Consider the following 13,280-nt stretch of genomic DNA (forward strand, 5'->3'; position numbering starts at 1 on the left):
TTTAAATAGGAATCAGGTCAAGTAACACATCATTTTAAAGGTTCTTCAAATTCTCTAAACAACTGTGCTAAAACTTTGGTTCTGTTATTCAAATTTAGTTTTAAAAAAATTGGTAATTCCGTGAAATTATCAAAAAAAGTACGAACAAGAATGCACATCTAATGTGGAACGGACATTTATTACATTTCCAACGGAATGGCGCTCTTCTACGTAATGTTTCATCTGTTCGGCAGTTTGTTGACAATAATTTTCCTGATACATAGATTCGCAAAAAAGGTACCGTCGAATGACCAGCTATATCTCCCGATCATACACCTCTTCCTTTGAGGATACTTTAAAAGGCTTCTGTAAAGGATCTTCGAGTATTACGTCACAATACATGTTTGAAGACCGTTTGTATTATTGCATGAAGAAAAGTGGAACGCATTTCGAACATCTTTTGAAAAATTAAGAATTACAAAAAAATGTGATTAAAAACCCAAAATTCTGGTATATTTGTTTAAAGAATTTGAAAACCTTTAAAATTATGTGTCACTTAACCCATGTTTTTTATTTCAAAAAATGAAGGGGTTGCCATTCTTGCGATATTATCGATCGAGGGTGAAAACTTTCCATTTTCCGTCTTCTCCCTCCATTCTAAAGTTAACATATCTCAGCATTTTTTTCTTTAGTTTACACTTCTAGAAATCTGGGAGGTAGCAAGTTTTTAAAAATATACTCAGCATAAAGCGGCCAAGGTATTGGATAGTCAAGGAAAAAAACAAAAAATCAAGATAAAGCTTACTGATGGCCACATACTTTGTTTAAAAAATAACATTAATAATATCGTAACATATATTTAATTTAATTTCTAACGCTCGTAAAATTAATACATACATTTCAATATGAAAATGCAGTAATATAACATTATTAGTACCAATTGAATAGCGACAGCCAAACACTTCACCCTAAAATACAGCACTTTCCTATTAAAAATTCTAATTTAGAACAAACCTATTATTCTGAAACGACCTCATTTCGCGTAAGCTTTAATACCCCTCTAACAATCTGTCTTTGCTTTAGGAACTTTTACATTAATACGTCTATTATCTTATTTGAGGTTTGTACCAAGTCTTAATTGGAAATGTGAACATTTATTTACCTACTTGTGAGGTGTTTCATTATTATAAAGGCACATCATATAATTATTTATCCCTCTAATACGACACGAAAATTATTATATGTATATATATTCTTTGTAAATATGTAACTTAAACTATATTAAGACTTTTCAAGTTTGTGATGTTATAAATATGTACTTACATTTAAGAAAGTTACCATAAGTGTCGGATCTGAAAAAGTAAATTAAACAGAAGTTATTTGCTTTAAGTGGTTTGACACATTGTTTCAATGTGACATATATAAAACATAGAAGGTTCTATTGGCAAAATCAATAAAGATTTAAATTAAAACCTATTAAAGCAAAAATCAATGTTTTATATTTTTTCTGATATCGCAAATTTGCTTACAAAGGCAGGATACGTCAATTGTCAATAGCCTGGTGTTTTGCATGTAGTTTTAAAAAAAGCAACTTCATTACACAATTAATAATACATTTTCTTTTTTGTTTAAAAATGAACTGCCTAAATCAACTAACACGACTTTTAACAATACAAACTACGCATCCACACAAAAATTGACAGCAAAAACAAGAGTGACTAGTACAGAAAATGCGACTACACTCACATGATCACGTCAAAACATATCTACATTTTCAATTAGACTTTTCCTGGGCTGGTGACTGGACTTACTACCTTTTTACGGCGTTTGTTTAGCAACGAATTATTTGATTTATCCAATGGTTTCATTTGAACCTGGTCATAATCCACGCGCATCGTTGCTAAAGACCTGGTCATTTCCTCTTGCACTTCAGGCCACATCTCTTCTCCTTCTTTAAGCATCCTATTTGTGTGCAGTGGAGTTTGTGGGACTGCAGTGTATTGCTACAATGAGTATTAGTTGGAAATAGTATCATGGTATATATAATAACATTTCTCATTTACCGCTATCCAACTATTATTCATAACCTGATCAATAGTTAATCTGTTTGCAGGGTCAATATTCAACATTCCATTAATGAGATCTTTGGCAGCTTGGCTAACATTCTGCCACTCAGGTAATGGAAATGTATACTGGCCTGTTCGAATACGCTTTTTCATTCCAGGAGAAATAGCTAGCCCATGGTTACTGTAAAAAGGAGGGAATCCACATAATCTGCAAGAAATACCTTTCAATTGAACTATACATGTATGCCATATTTATAACCACTTACAAAATGTACATAATTACACCTAATGACCAAATATCACAGCTCTTGTCATATTTTTCTGGTCCCAATACTTCAGGTGCTGAAAATAAAGTAAAAATCGTTTTTTTTACATCTATAGGAATCATAATATATTACAAAAAATAATTGTCAACATATAATAATGTTTCATATTAGTTTCAATTAAAACAAATTTTTAACTTACCAACATAATAAGGAGTGTAACATGGTGTCTGCAGTGTATCTTTATTAATGGTTTCTTTGGCAAATCCAAAATCAGTTAGCTTAAGTACACCATAAGTACCACTTTTGGAGTATAACAAATTCTCAGGCTTTAAATCTCGATGAGCTATGTTTATATCATGTAAATACTTTACTGCTACACATATTTCATGCATAACCTGTGCAGCTTCTGTTAAAAAGTAATAATATTAATTATACATATAATTTTTAATTAGTTTGAGTTCACACCTCTTTCGGTAAATGCTCCTTCAGGTCTCTCTTGGATTCTTTGAAATAATTCCCCCCCTTCCATGCTAAAATTAAGGTGTTGATTTTATGGTTATTATTCTTCAGTCCTATTTACCATTCCATAACAACAAGTAAACATGTGTTACTACCATATTTATTCTCATATACATCAATAATATTTACTATGTGGCGACAGCCACTGGCCCTCCAATGTAAAGTCACTTCTCTTTTTGCTTTCTCACTTTCCACTAATATCTACAAGGTGATATAATTCTATAAAGATTGTATTTGCCTACATGTGATATGTAAACACTTCAAATGGTAGAATTTCAACAGTTTAATACAACATTTGTGATTTATTACCTTCAAAGCAAACTTCTCTCTGGTTTTTCTGTTATAACATTGAACCACTTTTCCATTAATTCCCAGACCTAACACTTGTTTGGTAATTTCATAGTCATTAGTAATAGGGGTTTTCTTTGGAGATAGGGATCTAGCAGCAGGCTGTGGGTACATGTTTGATTTCACAACTTGTGCCTTTCCGTTTTTTTTTGGTGATGACTAACCACAGTCTCCCTGTATATTAATGCGATTGTTTGTATTGTCTGTGAAAAAAAAATCTTGTTTGTGGTGTAACATTTCATAAGAGATGGTATTACTAGGAATTTGGTCCTATAAAACGATTTTAGATGGGTATTTAAAAAATTTTGGTACCTGGTGGGAAGGATTTCCTGGAAAACTGACGTCTACTGGTGATAAAAAGAAAAGTTGCAAATCCTAAGCAAAATCGTAGTTATGTTTTTAAAGTTTAAGGCATACAACTATGAGGAATTCTAATGATATATGACAGGGCTACCTGCATTAATTTTTTCCCACAAACAGACTTTTCTCCTTTGCCATTAGAATAGGAACACAGATTTACAGATATAGACACTCACTTATTTGACACCTGATCTGTCACTGTCCTACTCAGTAGTCATGAGTCATAACTTATGGCAATTTCAAGCATCAGTACACATTAGTGCACTAATATGGCTAACTAAAGCTATCTGCGTCACTCTAGCACATTAACAAACGTCATAATAAAACAAAGACAATAAAAAAACTTGGTCACATTCCTGCAATGGTGCCCAAATTCGCTTTCTGGGCACTAATTATATCTGAATATATGAGAATGGGAATGAAGTTTTTCTTCAATGTTGATTGGTCAAAAGATTTTATTCACCAATTTGATTGAACATTTTTATTCTCACTCCAACATCCCTTAGTATTGGACTCCAGAGAATGATAACGATTTTAAATTATTAAGTTAATGTACTCTAAATTAATTAGTCGAGTCTGTTAATTTTGCGAAGGTGCTACAATTGTCACTCCGTAATGCGTTAATAAAAATTATAACATTCCGCCATAAACAACAGGTTATTTTTCACTATTAGCAATAGAAGACAACTATTGGATGTGCCAAATAACTGTGAAGTTTGTTTTCCCGCCTTACTTTCTAAAATAGTTAAACTTCAGGTTAATAATGACACGTATATAGTTCATTGTTTACCTAAAAAGCCAATCAGCCAAAATGTTATCACTGCATTGTAATTCTGGTTGCCATGGAAACGAATGACAACTGAAACTTTACCGTTGATCTTATGATTCAAGACGCGTCGTCTTTTTGTGCTTAATTTATGCTTAATTTAGGTAAGTTAATTCTAATTTCATAAAATCTAATTCAAGCTGATAGTTAAAAACATCCGCAATCTACTGCGGTTGTGAGATATTTATGACCTCCACGTAATAGATCTCTCAGCGCTGGGCGCTTCGAGATTTAAACTTGACGTTTACGCCATAATAATATACTTTAGAAATTTTCTGTATAATGTTCTATAAAAATTTATAAACGGACAAAATAAGTTCGATCATTAACGTATGAAAATAAGGAATTTCTATAAAAACTATGTAATAGAAGATAAAAAAAAATTATAAACGGTTGTCCCACAGATATCACAATCAAGCTATATGTAAATATGCGGAACGTCTAATACAAGAGTTCGCAGTTTTCAATATAGAGGATATAGAAGTTTCTCTCATTTTTCACAATTTTCCAATAGCTCGGACAGTTTTTGAGATATTCCTTCAAATTTTCACATGAAAATATTCATTTAGACTAAAAACTTATAACGATATATATAAAATATATGTATTAGAATATACAGGGTGACATTTTAAAAACTTCCAATGTCTATATCTTAGGAGTGAAAAAAAATTTGAAAAATTCTTTGAAGCCGTTTCAATAACAAGTAGGGGGAACCAAAATTATGTACTAACTAACTTACCCACCTCTATTCTCTAACCCCCAACCACCCCAACTTTGTAATTTTAAATGACAACTCTCCACTTGTAATAACTCATTTGAAATCTCTTTGAAAATGCTTTATGATCGTATTAACTAACATCACATCCGCTCAAGCAGTTATCGAATTGTTAAATAAAAAAGGAATAGAATATTTGAATGTATCTTTTATTTAATCAAGTGTTCAAAATGGTTTCCGTTATTTTCCAAACAATAATAGAGCCCATTTCTAAATTCCCGACAAAATTAGCCAAAGTTTCCCTTGATATAGCCCGGTTTGCTTGAATAATTCTTTCTTGCAACTTTTAAATTGAGTTTCGTCGTGTTTTAAAGACAATAGGTTTTAGGGATCCCCACAAAAAAAGTCAAGTGGCAAAAAATCAATGTAAATAGTTCTAAATTCTTCAAAACTTCTGAATAAACGATAAAAGTATTTTTTGAAATATTATTCTGCGCTTCAATACGTTTCTGTAGATTTATATTTTAATTCTTTTTTATTTAACAATCCAATAACTGCTTAAGCAATAGTGACGTTAGTTAATACGATCGTAAAGCATTTTTAAAGAGCTTTAAAAAGAGCTGCTACAAGACAGAAATTGTCATTTAAAATTGCAAAGTTGAGGTGGCTAGAAATTAGAAGATAGACGTGGATAGGTTAGTAGATATTTTTGATTACCCCTATTTATTATAGAAACGGTTTTGAGGATGTTTCCAAATCTTTTTTACTTTCTTAGATATAGCCATTGCAAGTTTTTAAAATATCACCCTGTATGTAGAGTCATACATACAAAATTATAATTTGACAAAATTCAAAACAATTTTTAAATAATGCATGATTAGATTTTCCAAAATGCCATTAAGCATTTCTTTAGAGAGGCATATATTATAATTTTTACTAAACTTTCATAAAAATCGTCCTCTTCTAAATGATGTTACGATAAAAGCTCTATTTTCAATTTATACTGTTGTGTGAACACTACTAATGTAAATGTAACAGTTGTACATTACATTTTTTGTTTTTGACTCCGTATGATACTGAAAAGATGTTTTTAATATGAACCAATTTACGCCACTGTTTCTGCAAGAAATGATTTTCCAGACGCAATTTATTATGTTTCAATAGAGTGAAGTATTTCCTAAGAAAATATTCTGTATTTTTTTTAATTGTCAGAAAAAATAGAATCCACCGAACATATCCCCAGATATTGATCGAAGTTACTAAATCATATTATGATACTTTTGAAATAATCGTAACTATCAAATGCGCTGGGTCGAAAAGTGGTTTGCATGGCATTTTGGTTTATCCTGGACGGCATTCAAAAGAAAGTATTGATGTTGCGGTGAATTTGCATAAAGCTTACAACACAAGCTATTATTGAAAACTTTAATTACTTAAAATAATTAGTATATAATGTAATAAATAAGGTTTATGATATACGTTCAATTAAAGCCAAATACATACATGTTTTAAAATTTGTTTATTGGGTAAATCTATACAAATGTTTTTTATTGCTAAAAGACTTAGTAACAATAACATTTTTATTACAATATCGTAATTATATTCCTATTATCATTTTATCACAATTTTGCGATATATGCCTTAATAGAAAGTTAAATAAGAAAATAATACTAAGTGGCTAAAAAATGCAGATTTATGTAAGTCCCGAAATCAGAAAAAATATTCGAGACATTTTGGAGATTTGATTCACATGTTATTTATTGGAATAATATAGTTGTATAAGCTTTTTCTAACCAACAATAAAATACAAATTCTCTGAGCAAAACTTAGGTGATGTCAATCTATCTTGCAGGAGACTCCTTAAGGAACTAAATATTAAAATTGGCAGGCTAAAAGTTAATAATAATAGTATTAATTCTCATCGATTGTATTAGATCTGCTGCCAGATTTGTGTCTTTCATTGTTGATTCTTGCCCTGTATCGGTGTGGTCACATTTTATACAACAATTGCTATTTTTACAAAAATACAAACTAGTGTGCACTGAGTAACAAAATAATATGAAAAGGCAACTAAGATGTACATAATAAAGTATTGAATTCGACGCATCCCGAATCATGCCGTTTACTTAAATTATAATAATTTTGTCAAATATTAAGTTCTGTCAAAATGGCATATATATATATATATATATATATATATATATATATACGTCTACATTACGAATATTAATATAGATTCTAGAGTATACCTAATACCACGTGTGAAAAAGGCATTGGCTGCAATAATATATCAAAATTTAAAAAAATCTTAGGAAATATATGAAGTTTAAATGAAACATTTTAAAAATTTGTTAATGGCATTTTTGCACTGCCATTCCATATTAACACCTATATTAGAAATATTGCTATGCTATTATTGCAATCTCAGTGAAATGATGCCTCATAATTAGAACTATAAATATGATCTTTGTGCGACTATTTAGAACTGATAACTGGGTGGTGTTACTGGTCAACAATTATTGTGCCTCTTAGAAGCAAAAATTTTGAATAAGCACTAATGAAAATAGGAATTATTATATTATACGAAAATAGCCAATGCCTTTAATCAGGAAGTTAAATATATTGGGAGCCCCATTTCTTACTCAATTTTATATAAAACGCTCTGAAAAATAAACTTCTTAAAACGTGTGATACCAAAATATAAGTATTACAACTAGTGCATTTGCATCTTGAAAAATACAAAATCTCTAACAAAAACCAAATGATGAACGTTGAATATTGGCGTATTTAAACCAGATATAAGATTATTAATTAAATGAATCTGATGCAAGATACCGATCTGAATCAACGTCTAGTAAAGATCCGCGTGCAACTGTATCTGGAATGGGTAGTGGTTTTGCCACTCCAATTCTAACAATTCCTTTTGGGGCTCCCTTTAAAGCTTGTACCGCTTGGTCTAGAGAAGCATTTTCTAATACTGTATCGTTAACGAACAACAAACGGTCACCAGGAATTAGCCTTCCATCCAATTGAGCAACTCCCCCAGGCACCAAACTTCTTATAACAATAACTGTGTCGTTCGGGTCTATCGGATCTTGATAATCCAAGATAGAGAAACCTAAACCTCGTTCTCCTTTCACTAATTCGATGATTTGAGGCTCTGAACTCCACATTGCTAACCCGGTGAGTGGTTCAAGGCTTCTAGATTTCATTTTGGAGAAATTTGCTTCAGAAGTCGGAGGTGCAGTTATGCTACTACTAGCTAAAGAACCGTCAGATTTTGCTTTCACTAGGCGGTCTGAAGCAGGGAAAAGATTGTTGAGACTACGAGTTAACACACTTCTTTCAGGATAAGAGTCTTCTCGAAATATATTTGAAGAACTCCTGCCACAGACCATGCATACGTTTAAAGGCAACTCCTTGAGAATACTGACAACTTCATGGTGGTTCATGCCTAAAAGTTGGTGACCATTCACTTCTAGTAGTTCGTCTCCCGATTTGAGGATCTCATTTTTTCCTACGGGTCCTTCGGGAAGAATCGAACGGATGTAATGGTGCGGTCTAACTTCCCGTCCATCTTCTACATCTACAGTACCCTCTAAGCTAATGCCCAAACCGCCTTTTTCGCCAAATTTTTTAAGTCTGGCTATGACAATTTCTATGTCTGATCCCATTATTTGAGACCACTTGGTTTTCAGTTCGTCATCTGAAAGCACAGGAGGATCTTCTTTTTTTATAAATTCATTAAAAACTTGGCCGGTCGGTTTAGAAAGACTGCTTTCTTCTTTAGGATATCTGAAAGGTATTGAAGATGCCAAAGTTGAAATAGGGCTGGTTTCCATTTAGGAAATTGATTGCCTTTAGTCATGTTTAACTACGTCATTGATCAGTTAACTATATATTTAAGTGTCCAAAGAGTCTTTTTAGTTAAACATAAAAATAAGATCATCAATGGCCTAAATTGAAAAGCAACAATATACAATATCTATTCCTCATACTGGGTTACCAATTTGACTTCCCAAATAATTATAAAATTACTTTTTATATGACGGAAGGTCGTAAGAAAATAGGAATAATTATTATAAAATTACTACCTACTAGTATAAAATTTTGAGAAAGTAAAGCAGTCACCTGTGTATTCGTAATTTCTTATAAAAAACTGGTTAGTAACCATCCCAATGTTAAATCTGTAATAAATTATATTGGTAACCCTATCAATACATAAATCTACAAGCTGTTAACAACATATAATCCATAGACCTTAAGAGTGGTATTAGTAAGAATGTTAGAAGGAAAGAGAGATTAACACCAACAGGATTAATACTACTAGGGAACACATTTAACGGCAATTACCGTGGTGAAATTATTGGCGAGGGTGGCTTCGTTTCACTTGCAGCGATGGCTTGTTGAAGTTGCTCATACTTCGGTCCATGCAAATATCTTTCCAAGCATAGTTTTACAACATTGCCACAGTTCCTCAAGACCTCCACTGCCTGAATGTTCGTGTAGCCTTGCAAGCTTTGTCCATCAACTTCCACTATTCTGTCATTGACTCTAATTTTAGCACTCAAGTCTGCAGCACTACCTTTGCTAACACTCTTTACAAATATGCCTGAGAGCTCCTCTTTTTCACACACATATCCTGCTATAGTAATGCCTAGACCATTGGTATCTTTTTTTAGTTCTACTACGAATTTTTCCATTTCAGGCATTTTAACTGAAACATCCAGGTTAAGTAAAGGGAGAGAGGGTGAGGCTGGAATTCTAGACAGCTTATATGACTTTGCTATGTCACTTGAAAAGCAGTCAGTTTCCTTCCGGAACACAGGAGGGTACTTATGCAGTATTAAATATTTATCGAGTTCAGTTACATCATGTAAAAGTTTCGTAGGCACTATAGGAGCAGAACTTCCTAGATACTTGTACTCAGGGGAAGACAATTCAACAGGGCGAGCCACAATCAATCGTACATGTGTACCAGATTGTCTTAATACTGTTGCTACTTGCTCTGAATTCATTTCATGTAAATTAACGTCACCAATCTGGAATCAACATCATAGAAAAAGATGACTTAATGGATAGAAAGTAACAGGTAAAAATAGATCCATTAAATAAATATTTTCTTTACCTGAAGAATATGATCCCCACTTTGCAGTCTTCCATCTCTATCTGCAACACCACCAGGTAAAATGGTTTTGACAACCACACCCATGTTCCGCATTCCTACAATGCCAAAACCAAGCCCTGTACCATCATTAATTAAGTCTATGTTCTCTACTTGTGACCACTCGCTGTTGGGTAAGTTATCAGACTCTGTTTTTGAGTTATCACTTCCCACAGATGGTGAACGATGAATCATATCGTCATCTAGGGGATTGAAGCTGCTATTGCCTTGCAGTAATCTCAATGTCTGCAAAAGAATGCTACTTATCATTAAAGTTTTGACTAGGTAAACAAAGTGTCCAAGTTTTCATACAAACTGAGGATTTATTAATAACTGTTAAAAATATTTTTCCCTGGGTAGGTATTGAAATCTGAACACTATGTTAAATACACTTATAATACCTCAGTGCTGCAAACGGCACCATTAAGTTTTTGACTGTTAAGTAATGTCAAGATTTTATTGTTTGATGTAACAAATGTGGATGTCTGTGGTGAACTCGGCGATATGGGTGCTGAAGGGACTCTTTGTTCATCAAAATCCCTCGGTGCATAATTATTATAGTCTGCGTCATACAATTCCCCAGCAGGGGGTACATTGAGAACTAGTTCACCTGCCGAGGTAATATCGAAATCAACAGGCAGAATAGATGGGTGTTGCCCTAATTGTTGGTTCAATTCGCTTAAAGAATCTTGAACAGTAACAATGCTTCTGAAAACTGGGTTCTCCAAAACAGATAAAAGCGCCTTTAGATCTTGAAAGGTGTTCATTTGAAGTTTTGGGTCCCTAAGGTCACCAACTCCCTGTTTGATATCTTCCAGAAGTTGCAGGGCACTGGATATGTCTGCATTTAGATTCATGGTCGTATAGTTTTAAAATAATCTACATCAACTAAACGGCACACTTAACATGGATTACTAAAAAAAGAACAAGTTACTCCACCAACCATATTATTAATTAATTTATTAATACTTCTATTTTATCTTGTTTTCTTCTCACGTCACGACGTCAATGGTTTGTTCATTCAGCGAACTGTCAAAATACTCTGCTTCAATTGGCTTATAGAACCCTCATCTGTTGTATTTTCGATCAGTTTGGTCACAATTATTACAAGGCATCTTTGTCTGATGTGAGCACTTAGCAAAAGAGGTCCAATTTGTTCTGATATCTAAGCACCAATAATGTTTTGTATTACATAATTAAATGTAGGTAAATTCCATATACCGGATGTCCGAAAATATGCGTGTAAATTTTGGTAAGCGATACATACGTATATTACGTGAGAATAGATAATTCTTCATTTGAAGACTTTTTTTAGTTTTGTTTCAGAACTAATTTAGTTTTTAAGATATTAAAATGATAAAGATACTAATTATTTTTATCAAAAATATTGGAGAGATTAAAGGTTTTGTACACATTCTTTAGAATCTACACGTCTACATTTTTGAAACCGTTGTTAAAATCTGCAGTCCATGGTACTTTGCCTGACTCTAGAAAAAAATCTAGGCTTTTATAAGATTCTAGATAGAAACGCCCTTTACCATTCTAAACTTTTTGTGGTAAATATTGGGTGTTAGTTCCCGGAATTTATTTTTTTTATTTAGACACTTTTTGATACCTTAATTTTTTGCGCTCAACCGTTTTCCAGTATATGTGGAAATAAAATTAAAAATACGTCATTTTACCCTAATTTGCCTGTATTCGGAAATCTACATGATAAACGCATGGATCTCAAAACTTATCAAGGGAAAAAAAGCATGAATTGCTTTATCTTTTCGCAAATAGCTTAAAAATGGTTAGAAATACGAAGAAATTTCTAAGTTGAACAAGGAGTTTGGGTCTAAACTGAAGTCAAGTGGAAATTTAAATTAGGCACAATCGGGACTCATGCGCAGCCACACATCATCTTTATTAAGAAGTATTATGATTTTTTTGCTATTCCACCAATTTAAAGCACTTAGACCCAACATTTCGAAGATGAATAACAATGACAGTAGTAGCAACACAAATAAAAACATTCTCGAGGAGGTTCGGAAGATCGACGACTAGGAAAAACCAGATCGATCATCACATTATAAAGATGTTCGTGGGTTAGGAGCCTAAATCGATGGATGAGAACGAGTTAAAAAAATGTTTGGAAGAATATGGTATACTACAAGGCTACTGGAGCCAGTACAGGATGTTTTTCGTGATTTTCACCAGGAAAGTCGCTCTTCTAGCTTAAGATGTCTTAAATAACGCAAAGAGTTACCTTGTACAAATGAAGCTAGTCGAAAGTAGAAATAAAAGAAAACTCTTAGTGGAGATGCTTTGAAAACGCTTTACAGGCCCTTTTTTAGGCATCGATACTATTGAGGAGTGCACGGTATTGCGAGACACTTTTAAGGCACTTTGCTAGCATCACTCGACTCGGAAGTTGCTTTTTTGCTTGCTTGTTATTTACGTAAATTACTCGTTTTCTCGAAATTGTTGCTTAGTTATATTTAGCTGGAGCTAGAAAGATTGGTGATTTATTTGGACGAAACAGTGTTTCTGAAACTGGAACTTTAGGTTGGTCCAAACGTGAATATCAGGTTCTTGGTTTGAAAGATACTTAATATGAAAATAACGTAAGAGGTTCCCAATCAACCATAACAAGCTAGAAAATTAGTTTTTGGGGTTCATAGTTACATCCCACTAGAATTTTTAAATCGCAGAAAGTAAGTTTGATTTGCACCCTGAAGTGTCCTGTCGGGGATACATCTGGGATCTGGAGTTATTGACAACGTCCTCTCTATATTGTTCTGTTCTTAGGAATTTGTCAAAAGGAATTCGCAATGATTTCCTCGGAATAGTGATTATTATGTTGTAGAAATGGTGACTAACGTCAGGAAGAGATTACCGGCCCCCTTGTATAACTCTATTTTTTTTCAAAATGGTTCAGATCACCAAGCTATAATTGCATGTCATTCTTTGCTCGGTGCAATAAACTAAATTGATGGCGTTAAGATAGTCAGAAAGGTTGTAATCAAAGATGCGCTGAGAAACGCCTTTTACTCAC

General features: G+C 33.0%; 2 protein-coding genes across 4 annotated transcripts; both read right to left on the reverse strand.

Moving 5' to 3' along the window:
* Positions 1–820: 820 nt before the first annotated feature.
* On the reverse strand, positions 821–3,712 carry MAPk-Ak2 (MAP kinase-activated protein kinase 2). Of its 2 annotated transcripts, none has more exons than XM_066391125.1 (8): positions 3,491–3,712; positions 3,140–3,381; positions 2,892–3,031; positions 2,777–2,841; positions 2,511–2,717; positions 2,312–2,387; positions 2,043–2,253; positions 821–1,982 (listed from the first exon to the last, which is right to left on the reverse strand). In XM_066391125.1, exons 2-8 carry the CDS (start codon positions 3,290–3,292, stop codon positions 1,758–1,760), a joined length of 1,077 nt encoding a protein of 358 aa, XP_066247222.1. In that variant the 5' UTR covers positions 3,293–3,381; positions 3,491–3,712; the 3' UTR covers positions 821–1,757. The 2 variants fall into 2 exon arrangements, with proteins under 2 accessions (XP_066247222.1, XP_066247223.1); XM_066391126.1 differs by having other exon boundaries at positions 3,140–3,434.
* Positions 3,713–7,434: 3,722 nt separating this feature from the next.
* Patj (patj crumbs cell polarity complex component) lies at positions 7,435–11,294 on the reverse strand. 2 transcript variants are annotated; one of them, XM_066390843.1, is made up of 5 exons: positions 11,213–11,294; positions 10,645–11,157; positions 10,208–10,489; positions 9,433–10,121; positions 7,435–8,874 (listed from the first exon to the last, which is right to left on the reverse strand). In XM_066390843.1, exons 2-5 carry the CDS (start codon positions 11,098–11,100, stop codon positions 7,887–7,889), a joined length of 2,415 nt encoding a protein of 804 aa, XP_066246940.1. In that variant the 5' UTR covers positions 11,101–11,157; positions 11,213–11,294; the 3' UTR covers positions 7,435–7,886. The 2 variants fall into 2 exon arrangements, with proteins under 2 accessions (XP_066246940.1, XP_066246939.1); XM_066390842.1 differs by lacking the exon at positions 11,213–11,294 and having other exon boundaries at positions 10,645–11,206.
* Positions 11,295–13,280: the final 1,986 nt, after the last annotated feature.

This window comes from Euwallacea similis, chromosome 6, assembly GCF_039881205.1.
Source record: "Euwallacea similis isolate ESF13 chromosome 6, ESF131.1, whole genome shotgun sequence".
Classification (NCBI taxonomy): domain Eukaryota; kingdom Metazoa; phylum Arthropoda; class Insecta; order Coleoptera; family Curculionidae; genus Euwallacea; species Euwallacea similis.